A 14,222-nucleotide genomic window follows, 5' to 3' on the forward strand; every position below is an offset into this window, starting at 1 on the left:
GTTTTTTTTTTTTTTTTTTTTTGGTTGGTTGGTTGGTTGGTTGGTTTTGTGGTGTTTTTTTGGGGGTTTTTTGGGTGGTTTGTTTTTTTTGGTTTTTTTTTTTGGGTGGGTTTTTTGACTGCAGTTTATTTAGCACCTCTGCAAGATTTAATGTGATAACTCTTGAGATCTCAGCACACTGAGGTAGAATGTCATAAAGGTGTCTGGTAAACAGATGTTCCAGCCTCTGTGGGCTGCTGGGAAACTCTGCATCACTGAATTCATGTGGAAGCAGCTGCAGCTTAGGAAGCTTTAGTTTCCTGAATAAATTCTTTGGACATCTATTCCACTTTGGCAACTGTGGCTGTGGGGAGATAAAGACACAAGTAAAGCCCAGTTGCTGCAGTAGGCTGGACCTTTTATCAAACCAGCTGATAACAGAAAGGTGGATTCACTTTCAGGCAGTTAGGTCTTGAAGTCTTCAAAGGAAACCATTAATGCCCAGCAGACATTAATAGAGCAGGAGAGGTTTTTGTCAAGATTTGCTTGTGCAGGTAGTGAAAAAGTGTTCTGTGCTTTAATACTGGTGATGTGCATCTCACTGCTGCAAGATCACCACAAGACCCTAAGAAATAACAAGGCTTAATGACAGAAGAATTGAGCAGGATTATGAGAGGAAGATGTTTTGGTGTGGCCATTCATTTTCTGGCCTTCAGGTTTTCAGAAAATTTGAGTGGCTGGAGCTCTAATAATGATATTGGATAGCCAAAATTAGCACCTGTCTTCAAATACTTTTTAAAAATAAAATCTGGGAAATGGGAATTGTACCCAAAGTCATGCTGGAGGATTTCAAAATCCAAACCAGGACCTGAGACTTTTGCCTGAACTCCCCAAACTGTTTTGAGGCTTAAATAAAAAGTGTGCAGGGAGGAAAGAAAAACCTCCCTGGATGTTCTGTGCTGCAACAGGGCTCAGCAGGGGAAGCTCAGCAGGGATTTCCACCCAGGGCACAACTCCTGCTCCTTGGAGGTGGAACTCAGCCTTTTCCATGCTCTGATCTCAGGGTGGGTTCATTCCTTCCCCGTGGAGCTGGCGATCCATCTTACTTGATGGAGAAATTGCTATGACAAAATGCTAAAAGCTCTTGCTCCAGGCTATTTTTAATCTACTGTAGGTGAAAGATCAGAACACATTTTTGGAAGATTTATGTGTGGTACCCTTGTGCTTTGCTGGATGGGATAAATGGGAATTGACAAAATACAGGACATGAGATTTAAACCCTTGACCTGTGACATTACTAGTCATCACAACTGTATGTTGTCACATTTATGTTCTGGAGGGAAAGGCTTTGCTCTGAGGGAATCTCAGAAATGCTCAGCAGAGGTGAGGAGTTGTGGTTCTCACTCAGTTTTTCTGCTTTTTTTGTAGGTGATCAGTAGTGAAATCTCCTCTCAGGCCTGGGTGGGTTTCAGTGCAGAATATTTCCCAGCAGTTTTCGTGTTGTCTGTGCACAGTAAGACAAAAACATGTTTGTGCTCAGGAACACATCTGTGTTTTGTGGAAAGGGTGAAGCTACTTAATGACAGCTCAGCTTTTGCAGCCTCAGCAGTTTTGCTGATCCTTTAATAGTCCAGGCTTTCCAACTGCTTCCAACTCTGTTCACTGTGTCCATTTCAGAAACAAGAGCCTGATAAAGCCAAGAGACTTTAGAAATTCTGTGAAACACTCTTTTCACCTCAACTTCAGGGTTCTGCTGAGCCCTGCAGGGACTGTTGGTGATGTCCACCTGCCACGTGTGCTTCCAAAATTCCAGCTCCTTGTGAGGGGCACATCCCCAATTAGTCTGGTGATTTGTTCTGCATGTGCAAATCTTTTCTTGGGCAAGGAAGTGTCACATGGAGACTTGGCTGAAGAAAGCAAGCTGTTTAATCTTAAATGGTAATTGTCATCCTCTGGCTAATGATAAGCAATATTATGGCCTGTGTATCAGCTGTAATTAAGCAGTAAGACACAACAAGGTGTATGTTACACAGAGATAACAGTGCTCAAGAGCCAGTGACCTGCAAAGCCCATTATCTGCCAGCTGCACGAGCCAGGGTGTGCACGTGTGGTCCCAAAGCCACTGTCCCCTCTGCCCCTGCCTGCAGGCTGCTTCTGGGGGGCAAAACCAGGAAAAAAACACTTGTGTTGTGTGATTTTTAGCAAAGCTTTTTTTTGTGTAGTTGACTTCTGCACATTTAATAAACCAGTGTGAAACATTCTAAGATGGAGTTCTGGGAAATGGGCCCCACTTCAGGCCAGGCCTGCAGGGCTGTGCTGGCCAGGGAGGGGTGGGGTGTGTGGGGAAGGATTCACAATTCCAGCACCAAAGCAGCAGCAAGGCATCAATTGCACCAGGAAAGGATTCCTGTTGCTTTCCCAGATAGCAGAGGGAGCTGGAACGTGGGGTTGGGTGGACTTTGTTTCAGAGTAGGATTGGATTTTGGTTAAAGGTTGGAGGAGTGAAGTTTGTACTGTTCATGCTGAACACAAAACCTTTCCTGTGGAGCTGCCATTGTCCGTGTCCTGCACAGGGTGACCAAACTGATGCTGCAGGAGCTGAGAACGAAAACCAGGGTGGCACAAACACCAAACCAAAGGGGATGAGAGCACCTGGCTCCTGCTTCCTCCAGCACAATCCATGATCTGTTGTTTACTGTAGGGATCCTGGGGAAAACCAGTGCTGGAGGAGGAAACCCCAGTGCCTGAGAGCTTCCAGTAACAGGGAATGTAGAACAGGATCAGCTTTTCCTTGTGGGTGCTGTTCTGCTGCTTTCCTTCATTCATTAAGTGACCTCAATGAAAGTTTGCAGGGCAAAACACTTTGATGTTGATCAGATTTTCACTCTAAGCATCCTGGTCTTGGATCTGCTGCCCCTTGATACTGGGTTGCTGTGGATAATTGCACAAAATTAAAATACAGTGGCTCAAATGGCTGTGTTTTGTTCCTATGTAACAGTCTGTCTCACACTTAGTTATTCATGGGTTTTCTCCCCCCAGACATACAAATTAGAAAGTCCCTGGGATCTTGATAAACAAGCTGCTGACAATTTAGTCTGGGCAGAGGGAGAAAAGCAGCAATAAACTGAGGTGAGAACTGTCTCATCTAATGTCTTTTAGCCAGTAATTGCCAGGACAGAGTATGTCTGCATAGATTTCCCAGGTTTGGGGTTACCCATTCAAGTGGGTGGATTCTGATTTAGCCAAATAACAATTTGCAAGATCTTTAGAAATATGTGGGCGGGGTGGACAATCTCAGGCTACCTTTGTAGCCTGAGAAGCAGAGATCAATTCTGAGGGTCGGGATGGCACTGAGCCCATCTGGACCCTGATTTCAGGGATGTCCTGGATATTACTGTATTAAAACTACAAATACATAAAGTTAGGCTTAATATAAGAGCAGAGAGACAAGGCAGAGGCCAGAGGCAGCTGTCTGCTCCTCAGAGCCCCTCTCCTGGGTGCGAGTGTTTCTGATTACAGCTGTGCACTGTAAATGCCTGCTCCATGTCTGGGGATAATCCATTCAGAGCAATTACAAGGCATCCGTCACCAGCAGGACCTGAGCCACAGGCTGCTTATCTGGGAAAATTGATGGAAGGGAAGGAGGGAGCGAGGGGAGGAAATCAATGCCTTTCCCCAGTGTTATCTGCCAAATTGAATTAAGCAGCACGGGATCCCTGCACGGGAGCTGTGTGTGGTGTGCTCAGAGCTGGGCAGGGATGGTGGCAGCTGCCCTGGGCTGCTGCTCCCTGGCAACTTCCCGGGCATCCACCGACCCCAGGGGGCTTGGGTGGGCACAAGGAGTTCAGAACTTCCCGTGCAGAATCTCCAAGCCCACAGCAGCAGGTCCAGCTGGGAGCCTCGTGTCGGTTCACAGTCCTGGTGTACAATCCCCTCCTGTGTTCTTTTTTTGGTGTAGTCAAAGTCCCATCCCAGATTTTCCATGCAGAGCGTTGTAAGGAAAGCAGCAGGGCTGACATCAGCAAAGATGCAGTAATTGCAGGCTGCAGAGCCAGGACTAGGAAACCTCTGCTGCTGAAAAATGCTGCGTGTGTTGAATCCCTTGGCACTGCAGTGTAATCCTGAGCTGGGAGCTGCTGCCAGGCAGAGGGGCTGGAATTTGGGGCAGAGGGTTTGTGGGGGAGTTTAACATGCCAGGAAATGGCACATGGAAGGTTTGGTGCCGTGCCTTCCTCTGTTCCCCGCTCACCTTGTGGGTTGGAAAGGTAACTGAAGGAAATTCGACTTCTCTGTGTCTGACTGGCCACTTTGCAAGGCAGTGCTGGAAATCCAGGAGCTGGATTGAGGAATGCTGAGCAGCCTGGAAAGAGACACTCTGCCCTGCTGGGCCTGCACTTGGCACTGCCAGGGAGATGTTTGGTGGGTGCTTCCTGCTGGGACTGTGAGCAGCAGGAGCGTGGCTGCAGGGAGGGCACAGCAGGGCACCAGCACAGGGAATCCATCTGTGCTGCCTGAAGTGGTTTCACTCGTGGGCTGTGGGGCCAGGAGCTCTGTTCATGCTCTGTTCATGCACCTGTTTGATCCTTGGTCACATAAAGGGAAGGGTTTAATGACCTTTTCTGAGAACCAGACAATAAAGGAATTTCTTGTTCCAGAGCACATGGAGCTGAGCACATGGAGCAACCCAAAACATTGGTTTATAAAACAGGGTTTATAAAAGGCTCTTTGTAAACTTTCTTCCCAAGATCATGGTCACTCAAGTTTATGGTCCTTATGGTCCTTATGGTGTTTACAGAAATGAGATTTTGGAGCAAACCTGACCTTTGAAGCAGTGAAACCTCATTTTCTTCTGACCTGTGCAGGTGTCCTCTTGTTCCTTGGAATCTTCCTCAACTGCATAGGTATGGGAGGTGGAAGAGCAGTGGTGGAAGGGCCAGAGGACTGGGATGGCTGGGCCAGGGTGGCTCTGGGGCAGTTTTATAAGGGTGAAATTCTCAAGGTTCCAGGTTGAGGAGCTGACTCAACAGAAACAAACACAAAGGTAAATCCAAAACGATGAGCCAGAAACCCCACAGATGCTGTGCAGAACAACTGGGCTCAACCAGTCCAGCCCAGAGAGCTGTGGAAACTTCTTTCCCTCCCAAATAAAAGTGTGTGGGAATTTGCATTGCAGTCAGGTAATGCTTAAAGTGCACATAAGCCATCTCATAAAAATTCCAGTGGCGTGTACGTCACACAGCTGGGTTTTATTAGAGCTGTGCTCTTCCTCCCGACAGTGCCTTGGAGCTCAGATCTCAATTAACTCTGCCATTCCTGGGCTTCTGCTGCTTCCCAGACTCCTGTCATTTTCCACACCTTGGATCCCTTCCCTGCAGGATGTTTCTTTAATGTCTTTTCAGCAGTTGAAGGTGGGAGCACCTAAAAGGTGTGGTTTGGATGCTTTGAGCAGTAACAAGGAATCTCCTCCTTTCTCCCCAAAATCCCTCAGGCCTCTCCCTGCTCTGTGTTCAGCTTCCCTGTGCTCCATCTGCCAGGCTGGGCTCAGGGGGGCTGCTCACAGGACACTGGGAAGCACCGAGGTGCTGTTTAACCCCATTTGTGGGATTTTGTGGCCGTTTCTTTCAGCTGTGCCCCACACAAGGTTTGGATTTGCCATGTACAGCCCGTGTTTGGGTTTTTAGTGGTGTTTTCTGATGGATGGGTAACACAAGCTCTTGAGTAAATCATGAAGTTTTGACTCCAGGCCTCAGGAAATTGGATTTTTATTTCTATTTCTATTTCTTTCAGCTACTTTGAGTTTGGGTCAGTTCAGCTCACTTGGTTATTGAGCAGGCTCAGGTCTCATTCCTAGTAAACTGAAGTTATTTTGTCAGCAGAACCAGAATTTCAAACTCAGAAACACAAGACAGCTTGACTGGGCTTTACCAATCTGTGTTGTTGCACTCAGAGGTCCTTGGAGACAGAATATATAATTTTTTCAGCCTCTGGTACCAAGCCTTATCAAGCCAAATCTAGTTTGCTGTTTAGTTTGGAACAGGAACACCCTGACAAGTCTCTCAGAGAAGGAGCAGCAGGAGGAATGTCATTTGAACTTTTAATTTCAGAACCCCGAGTCACAGTAGGGCTGTGCAGGTGGAAGGACAGGGATGAGGATGGGAAATGGGGCACAAAGTCCCTCCCCAAGGATGTGGAGCTGCATTTAGGACATAAACCCACCCCTTGGAAAGCTGGGTGAGTCTCAAATAAGAAGAGATTTATTTTTTTAAGCTCTTTGCTCATTCTCCAGCTTTTCCACTGCTTTACAAAGGCATTTCAGAAATGTCCCAGAGCTGTGGAAATCTGCAGCCACTTCTCAGAAAACCATGAGAGAATTATTCTGACATATGTTTCCATCTCCTGCTTTTTGCATTTTCCCCTCTTGTGTTTCTTTTTCTTTGACCTAGAACAAACTTCTCTTTGCTTACAATTCTCACTATTCCAAAGAAATTTCACTGGAGTGTTCGATTTTCCCCACGCAGTGGAATGCTGTGATCCCAATTAAATTCCAGTCTCCTTCCAGCAGTGCAGAGGTTTTGTGTTGAATGATGCCCTGGGGAGGGTCCTTCTCCTGGGCCCTCAGGAAATCAGGGACCAGGTGCTGTGGGATCATCATGGATTGGGGAACAGCACCCCAGCAAAGCACAGAGAACTCCAAAAACATCCCAGAGCTCTTTATTTTTTTCTGGACAAACAATTTTATTTTCGGTAATGCGTCTATACACTGTACATTCAGTCACTGTGGTATATAAGCATAGCTATTTTCATACATAATCTCATAAAGTCCTTTATTTTACAATATTATCTGCATCGGGGGGAGGGGACGTGGAAAAGGGGGTGGAAAAGGACTATCAAGGTACACAGCGAAATAGATAAATATGCCAAGCTTTTTTCTTATTTTTTTTTTAAATCAGGCATTTATAAACAAGAAAGCATACATTACTTACATAAAAATAGTTCTAGAATAGTAGAGTAAGTCATAATATTGTCATTAGCAGCAGCATAGGAGAGACCAGGATAACAAAAATGTGCTGAAATGCTATTGGCTATTATAAATGTAAAGATTTATTTTTCTTCAATTGAAAAAATGTCATTTCTGTGAGTTCTTTCAATTAAAAAAAAAAAACCAAAAAAAAACCAAAACAAAACCAAAAAAACAAAACAACAACCAAGCCAACAAAAAACTTCTCTCTAAAACACATGGACTGCTGAGAGGGCAGAATGGAACAAAAACCAACCTTTTGGTAATAAAATACTTTACAGTGAAAATAAGGACAAATAAAATGCAAATGATGGAGAAAAGGTTATAACCCACATTGAAAACTTGCAAAAAGATTTTGTTTTGTTTTTTTCCTAACAGACAGCAAAGGTTCTTCTCAGTTAAAAACACAACTCATAAAACAAGACAACTACCAGGTAAGAAAGAGTTTTGAAAAAGTAAACACCATATACACTTATAATACAACAGTGTAAAATGAAAAAAAGTATTTACATGTTGAATTTACTTTTAATGTTTTTTTACATTGGCTAGTTCTGTTTGAAAAGCAGAATATTATGTATAGAGTTAGCTGCTCCATAGATATGAATGTTATTGCTGTTGTTTTTTTTTTTTTCCCTTCGTTAAGTCTTCGTTCAGTAATAGAAACAAGGAGTAATTAAACTGAATATACAAGTAGTAATATATTTGTAGTACAGGGAGAGTCAACAGCCTGTATGAAACACCTCTTCTCCCTTGGAACTTCTTAAAGGAAACTAAAGCACGGATGGGGGGATGGAGGGGCAGCCCCTCTCCCTGGGAATGCAGCAGGGAGCGGGGGCTGCAGGAAGGAAGGAAGGAAGGAAGGGATTCCATGGACCAGGCTCACACAGCTTTACTGAGGTGTTGCAGCCACAGGAATGACCCCAGAGCTCCCTGGCCTCCAGCACCTTCGCAGGGGGGGCTGCTGTGCAGAGCCCCCCTGGTGAGAATCAGCCCCTGGGGCTGGGACAGAGACACTGCTAATGACTCTGGATGAGCAATCAATCACACCACTGCAGAAATAACTCACCTGCTCTGCAGAGGGAACTCTGATTGTTCAACACGGGTAGGAAAAGCCCAGTGCTTTAAGCCAGGCCCAGCCCTGCCAGCCCCTCCTGGGCAGTGGCTGCTGCTGCAGAATGTTTGTTCCTGCTCTTCTTGCACCGTATTTCTCTTCATGCTTTTAAACACTGATTGATAGAAATGGCCTGTCACTCCCAAGGAGCAAATCCCAGGGAGTCTTGGGGTGAGCCCACCTGCAGGTACGGCCCTGCATGGAGTGCCTGTGAGTGGGGCAGAGAGGAAGCCCCAGCTGCAATGTTCTGCTTTGGAGACTCTGTGCTGCCCCTGGGACCCTTTACCTGTGCAGCACAGGTGAGGCTGCTAATTGTGGTGACTAATTTATTGTTCTGCTTTTTTCCTTTGAAAATCCTGCAGATTTTTCTTCCTTCAGAAGTGTGGGAGCCTCATGCCCAGTGAGTGACTGCATTTCCCTGGACACAAAAAGGAAAACTCACGGTGTGCTCAGGTGAGTGGCTTTTCCTGGGAGACAACAGCTGGACATGGACATGTTGCTATTTTTTGGGGGTTATAAAGGTAGAGAAACCATCATAGATCAGGGGGGAAAACCCAAACAAGCAAAATTTCCAAAGCCAGGCTTCCATGAGCTGCCACAGGAGCGGGGTCTGTTCTCTGTGTGGTTCCCAACACGGCAGTAAAGCAGAGCACAAGAGACTTGAAATGCACAAAAATGATCAGCTACAGCTACAGTTGTTTAGTTTCCCTTGAAGAAATAAGTGGATAATACAGATCTGGAAATCATAAGGCTGAGAACATTTTTCTGCATACTGCATAACAAAAGAACCCCTTTACATAAGACAGTAATAATGCCCATTAATGACTATATGGCAGAGTTTAATCCATGCATATGATTTAATAATCACAGAAAAAAAACATACAAAGAAAATAAAACCCCACATTAAAAAAAAAAAAACAAAAACAAAAAACAAAACCTGCTCAAGCATAATCAAAATTCCTTTTGCATTGCACTTTAGAAGGAGATCTGCACCTAGAGCCAGTCTCCAGTATCCCAAACACACAAGGGCCAACCCCTGTATCCACAGACAGGTTCAGGTCATTGACTTGGTGTGACTTCTTGCTCCCAACAGTTTTACATTGTCCCAGTAATTCCACTCCTTTCATATTTCTTCTTTTTTGTACCTAAAACATATATATGAACTTCTTTGTTAATGCTCACAGTTACTATAATGGTTACTATAATGGTTTCAAGCAAACAGCTCTTGTTTAAAAAAAAAAAAAAATCTCTCTAATGTACTGTAAGTAAATACCATAATTTTAGGATTGGAAGCCGCTTTCTGTCTACTGGGAAATAATTTTGAAGCTTACATAGTTTGCATTAATGTCCAAAAGCAAATAAAGATTACTGGAAATATGTTTCTTCTTTTAGAATAACTCTGGGTATGATGATGCATAGGGGGTTCTCTTTTTTTTCCTTTTTTTTAAAAATTATTATTATTTAAGGTAAAAAAAAAGTGTCAGCATTGCCTAGAGAAGATGCTGAGAGGAAAAATGAGCTGGAAGGCACATCTGCAGCCCCAGATCACATTTTCACTTGCTTGAGCGTGTCAGAGGTGAGTGTTTATGGGTGAAAATCAATTTTCTCCTGATCAGTAAAGCACCAGCTTTATTTGTTAAGCACTTTTGGGAGCATCTCTGCTGCTCCCCAGCTTGGGCCATACACAGCCACAAAAGCAGGTTCTAAGTGAACCAGCAGCACAGGGGAATTCCTGCTCAGGGGATTCTGGAGCTGCTGGATCCTCCTTTGCTTACACGGATGCTGATGGGAGGTGGCAGAGGTGGCAGACTGGGTTCATGGTTTGCACAGCTGTTAGGGCAGAATCTCAAATGCTTGACATGTACATCTTAGAAACAGGGAATAAAATGCAGAGTAAGATTCTGACAAAGTGCAGGTTTAAAAAAAAAAAATATATATATATATAAAAAACCTCAGCACCACCTCCAAGGCAGTGATGGTTTGCTGCATTGTATCCCGGGGCTGCGGCTTGGATCCCAAAATTAAAGTAATTCTCTTTTTAAAAACAAAAAAGTTTTTTTTAAAAAAGATGTAGGCTTATTCACAGCAGCAAAAATGTTGGTTTTCTGTTCTGTAGTATCCGACACTGCAACGTTGGACTCTCCTTGGGCACAGAAATCCTGACTGACAGTTCGGAATGGAAGCAGGGAAATACTGAATTCATGGTAAGATGGTGCAACAAGATGAGTTTTCCAGAAAACTGAAAGCTGAAGATTTCAGAATGACTTCAACACACAGATGTCTCTGCTTTGTTCCTCTACCAACTGATCACCCATTTCCTTCCTTTCTTCCTTTCTCTCTTTCTTTTCCCAAGGCTGACGTGCTCCTGGGTGAAGTCTCTGAACACAGGGGGGTCTGTGGGGCTGGGCTGGGGCTCTCAACCCAACCCCTTCTGCTCCCCTCACCCCCTGCACACTCCTGCAGCTTCCCTTCTTCCTGTGTCCAGGGCAGGAAATGGACATAATTCATTCTAAGGAAAAAAAAATCAACTTGGAAAAGCACTCTGAACTTCTCCTACACCCACGTGACGGGATGGAACCGCGATGGCTTCTGAGATGGCTGGAAAACTGCTCCTGACATGGATGGCATCATCACCAAGAGGGGCTTCTGCACAAAGAATCCCAAAGCCTATAAAGTCATTAAAAATTGTGCATCGAAGGTTTTTTATTTTTTGTCTTTTTTTTTTTTGTTTTGCTTTTAAAGGTTCATTATAAAAATCTTGTTAATTTTTTTTTTTAATACCAAGTCTGTGTAATGAATTATTTTAAATAGCTTATAAGAAAAGTCGGTTTGTTTTTAAATTCCAAAATGTTCCAACAGGCAGGAGAACACAAAGCCACTGCCGTGCTCACCTTGGACTCCGGGTTTAGCTGGACCACACTGCTTTGCTTAGAGTTTGCCAGTAGAAAATTTGCTGTGGACTTAAAAGTATTTTGTTTACAAACACTTTGTGTTTTCTAGGCACAGTAAGATGTTGTGCTATATGGATTGGGAAAAAAAAGAGGCGGAATTCAGTGCTTCTGTTCTAGAGAGTAACAACATTTGCCTTCCAGCTACTGAGAATCCGTATTCCTAAAGCGTGTGCCAGGACACCACTACTCACACGTGCACTCCCAGTCCCACTCTCTCCCTCCCTGTGCTGGGGGATGAGGGCTCAGTTCTCCATGGGGCTCGAGGTGCTCTCACTGCTGGGCTGGCTGCTGGCTTTAGGCCACAGTTGTTCCTGAAGTTCCTTGACCACCTTCTCCAGGTGCTCGCGGGCCTCCCGCTCGTGCAGGAGGTCGGCGCGGAGCTGCTCCCGGTCGGCCTCGGCGTGCTGCAGCTTCACCTGCAGGTCCTCGATCTGCAGGGACAGGACACACAGGGCTGTGGGACACGGGCTGGGCCAGAGCCCGTGCCTCCCCACAGACCTTGCACAGGGCCAGGGGAGCAAGACAATGTGTACTGCAAGCACAGGATTATCAAGATTGAGGAAGGGATTCCCTGTTCCTTTTTTCCATACACTACTGCAGTACAGTGCCTGTTCAGCTTTGAAACATAAATATTCCCAGTGACTCCAGCTCCAGAAAGGAAGGTGAAAACCAGAAGAGTTAAGAAACAGTTCAAGAATTCCTTAGTGCCACAGAATCTGGTCACTTCTTCAAGCATCTTTAGGCAGTGGCAGCAGCTCAGCAAAGCAAACCCCAGGTGCTGGCACAGGGGATTCACTTTCAGCTCTTACACTGACTGTTAATGGAAGTGACCAGAAAGGGCCTTGGCTGCTGGTGGGCCAGGCCTTCCCAGCTATGGATTAAAGCCCTGCAGTGTCCCCACTCTGCTCCCAGCAGGATCTGCAGCTGCCCTTGGCCTCCCTGACCTCCCTGTTTGGTACCTTCTGACAGAAAAGGCAGAGAAAACCCCCAGGACCAGAAGGTGCAAATACCAGAAACAGTGCCCAGCGAGAAAAGAAATGTCAGCAGTCAGCAAAGACTGCCATTTCACAGGGAAAGGAAACCTCCAATGTTTTGGGCTAAAGTGCAGGTAAACCTCCCTCCATCCATGTTTGGATTTCAGTATCAAGGTAAGAAAAAGGGAGGCATAAACCACAGCTCCTCAGTGGGTATTAAGCATCTAATACTTTAAGCCTACACAGAGGCATTTCCACTCTGCCACTTTTGTCTTCTCCCACCCTGGCCTGATGCTGTTTCTGTCAGACTGAGCCTGTCTAGAGAACTGCGGTTTCCTCAAAAATAGTATGTGACCAACTTCCTCTAACACCCCAAGCTGTAGCTGCAAGGGTGTATAAAGCTTTATTTTAAATTTTCTCAAGACTTAAGAACTTAAGTTATAATGACATCTGAAGCAATTCAGCCCTGGGAGTGAGTAACTCACAGGAGTTTTGTTACCAGCCGTGCCAGCCAGGAAACAGGAGCTGCCACGTGTCCTTTGCCCCAGGACAGCTCTGGGGGGCTCAGGGGTGGCCGTCACAGGGGGGCTGCTGCAGGGGACACTGCCAACCTGCCAGGCCTGGCCTCAGAAAAGAGGAATAATTGGCTACTTGAGTTCTTTTTGAGGTGATTTTTAGCCTTTAAGCTTAAAGGAGGTCACAGAGTCACCCCCAGGACACACGTGAGCCCCCAGGCCCAGCCCAGGCCGTGTTCACCTGCCCCGGAGCTGCTCCCCAGGGCCCTGGGGGGAACGCCCAGCGCAGCAGCCCCGGGGAGGCTCTGTTTAGTCTGGCCACCCCTTATCAGTGAGACATCCTGTGATGCCGAGAGGAAGCCCCACATCATTTCCTGCTCCTGGCCAGACGTGTCTCAGCGGGAGCAGGCGGCCACTCCCCTTCCCCTTATCAGAGCCCTGGAGATTGTGAGCTTTGCTTCTGCTCTTCCCCTCCTCCCTTAAAGCCACCACGCCAGGGACCTGCAGCTCCCACCTCCAGCAGCACCTGTGTCTCACAACTGCTGCTCCAGCACTCCTGGAACTCCCTCTGCCACGAGCTTTTCAGGGCTGTGTTAAGCTATGTGAAGCATTTGAAGAACATATAAATCCACACAAATTGAAGTACGTTAAACAGCAGCTTTTGAGGGCTCCCTTTAGCAGGGGAGGCCCCGCACACCTCTGTGGCAGGTGCACGGAATGAGTTTAAATTCAAACCCCGTTTTTTTGGCCTCCTGGCCGGCCCTGCCCTCTGCCGATGCCTCTCCCAGCTCAGGAGCCGGGGTGGGAGCAGCGCCTGCCAGGGGGCAGAGCAGGAGGGAGCCCGGGAGCTGGGCCTCACCTGTGCCGAGTACTTGGCGCGGAGCCTGCCGGCCTCGCAGCCCTTGTCGCACACGCGGATCTGCCGCGCCTGCTCCAGCTCGCGCTTCAGCCGGATCCGCGACTCGTTGGCCTCCTTCATCTTCTTCTCGTTCTCGGCTCGCAGGCGCTCGATCTCCTTCCGCAGGTTGCGCTTGGCCTCCGTTGCTTCCCTCAGCTTCTCTTTCTTGGCCACTCTCAGGAACTCCAGCTCCTGGGACACAGAAGCAGGTAAGGAGTGAGTGCAAGGAGGCAGAGCTGCAAGGGAAGCCGTCCAAACCACATTCCCACCTCCCGCTGCTTGTGACCGTGGCTAAACCCCACTGTGAACTTTGCACGAGCCCTTCTCCTTTAAATCCTGTGGAGTTCCTGCACTCCAGCTACCCTGGAGCCCAGGATAACAAAAAGCTCAGCGCTACAGCCCCATTTTGCTTTGTCAAGCAGAATAGCTGCGACCATCTGGGCCTGAATAAAGATGAACTGCAGTTGGAGAGAGCTCCAGCACCAGCTCCACGTTCCAAACCACCCGACTGCAGTGCCTGGGCTGGAGCTGAAGGCTCTGAAGATGCACGACGTGGAAAGTGCAGCTCTGAGTGTCCTTTGTGTACAGCAAAGCTCAACAGGATGTCAGAAATCAGCTCCATTTTATCGAGCTCCCCTCAAAAATCCACTCAAGGCAAGGACAGAACACCAACTGTGTCTTTTCTAGCTCTGGGGTGCTCTAGGTGACTGGGGTGAGCCCCAAGACTCCTGAGAACCAGTTCATGGACTGCTCTGTCACAAGAGCTGGAAAACTCT

General features: G+C 46.7%; 1 protein-coding gene across 2 annotated transcripts in view; it reads right to left on the minus strand.

Annotated features, from left to right (window-relative positions):
• Positions 1-6,693: 6,693 nt before the first annotated feature.
• SKI (SKI proto-oncogene) overlaps positions 6,694-14,222 on the minus strand; it is a 101,104-nt gene continuing 93,575 nt past the window's right edge. For both annotated transcript variants that reach the window (XM_041419626.1, XM_041419625.1), the window contains 2 exons: positions 13,408-13,638; positions 6,694-11,490 (listed from right to left, as the gene is read on the minus strand). In XM_041419626.1, coding sequence (XP_041275560.1) covers positions 11,302-11,490; positions 13,408-13,638 — 420 coding nt within the window. In that variant the 3' untranslated portion in view covers positions 6,694-11,301. The remainder of the gene's footprint in view (positions 11,491-13,407; positions 13,639-14,222) is intronic.

This window comes from Onychostruthus taczanowskii, unplaced genomic scaffold (genome assembly GCF_017590055.1).
Source record: "Onychostruthus taczanowskii isolate IOZ18803 unplaced genomic scaffold, ASM1759005v1 scaffold61, whole genome shotgun sequence".
In the NCBI taxonomy this organism is placed as follows: domain Eukaryota; kingdom Metazoa; phylum Chordata; class Aves; order Passeriformes; family Passeridae; genus Onychostruthus; species Onychostruthus taczanowskii.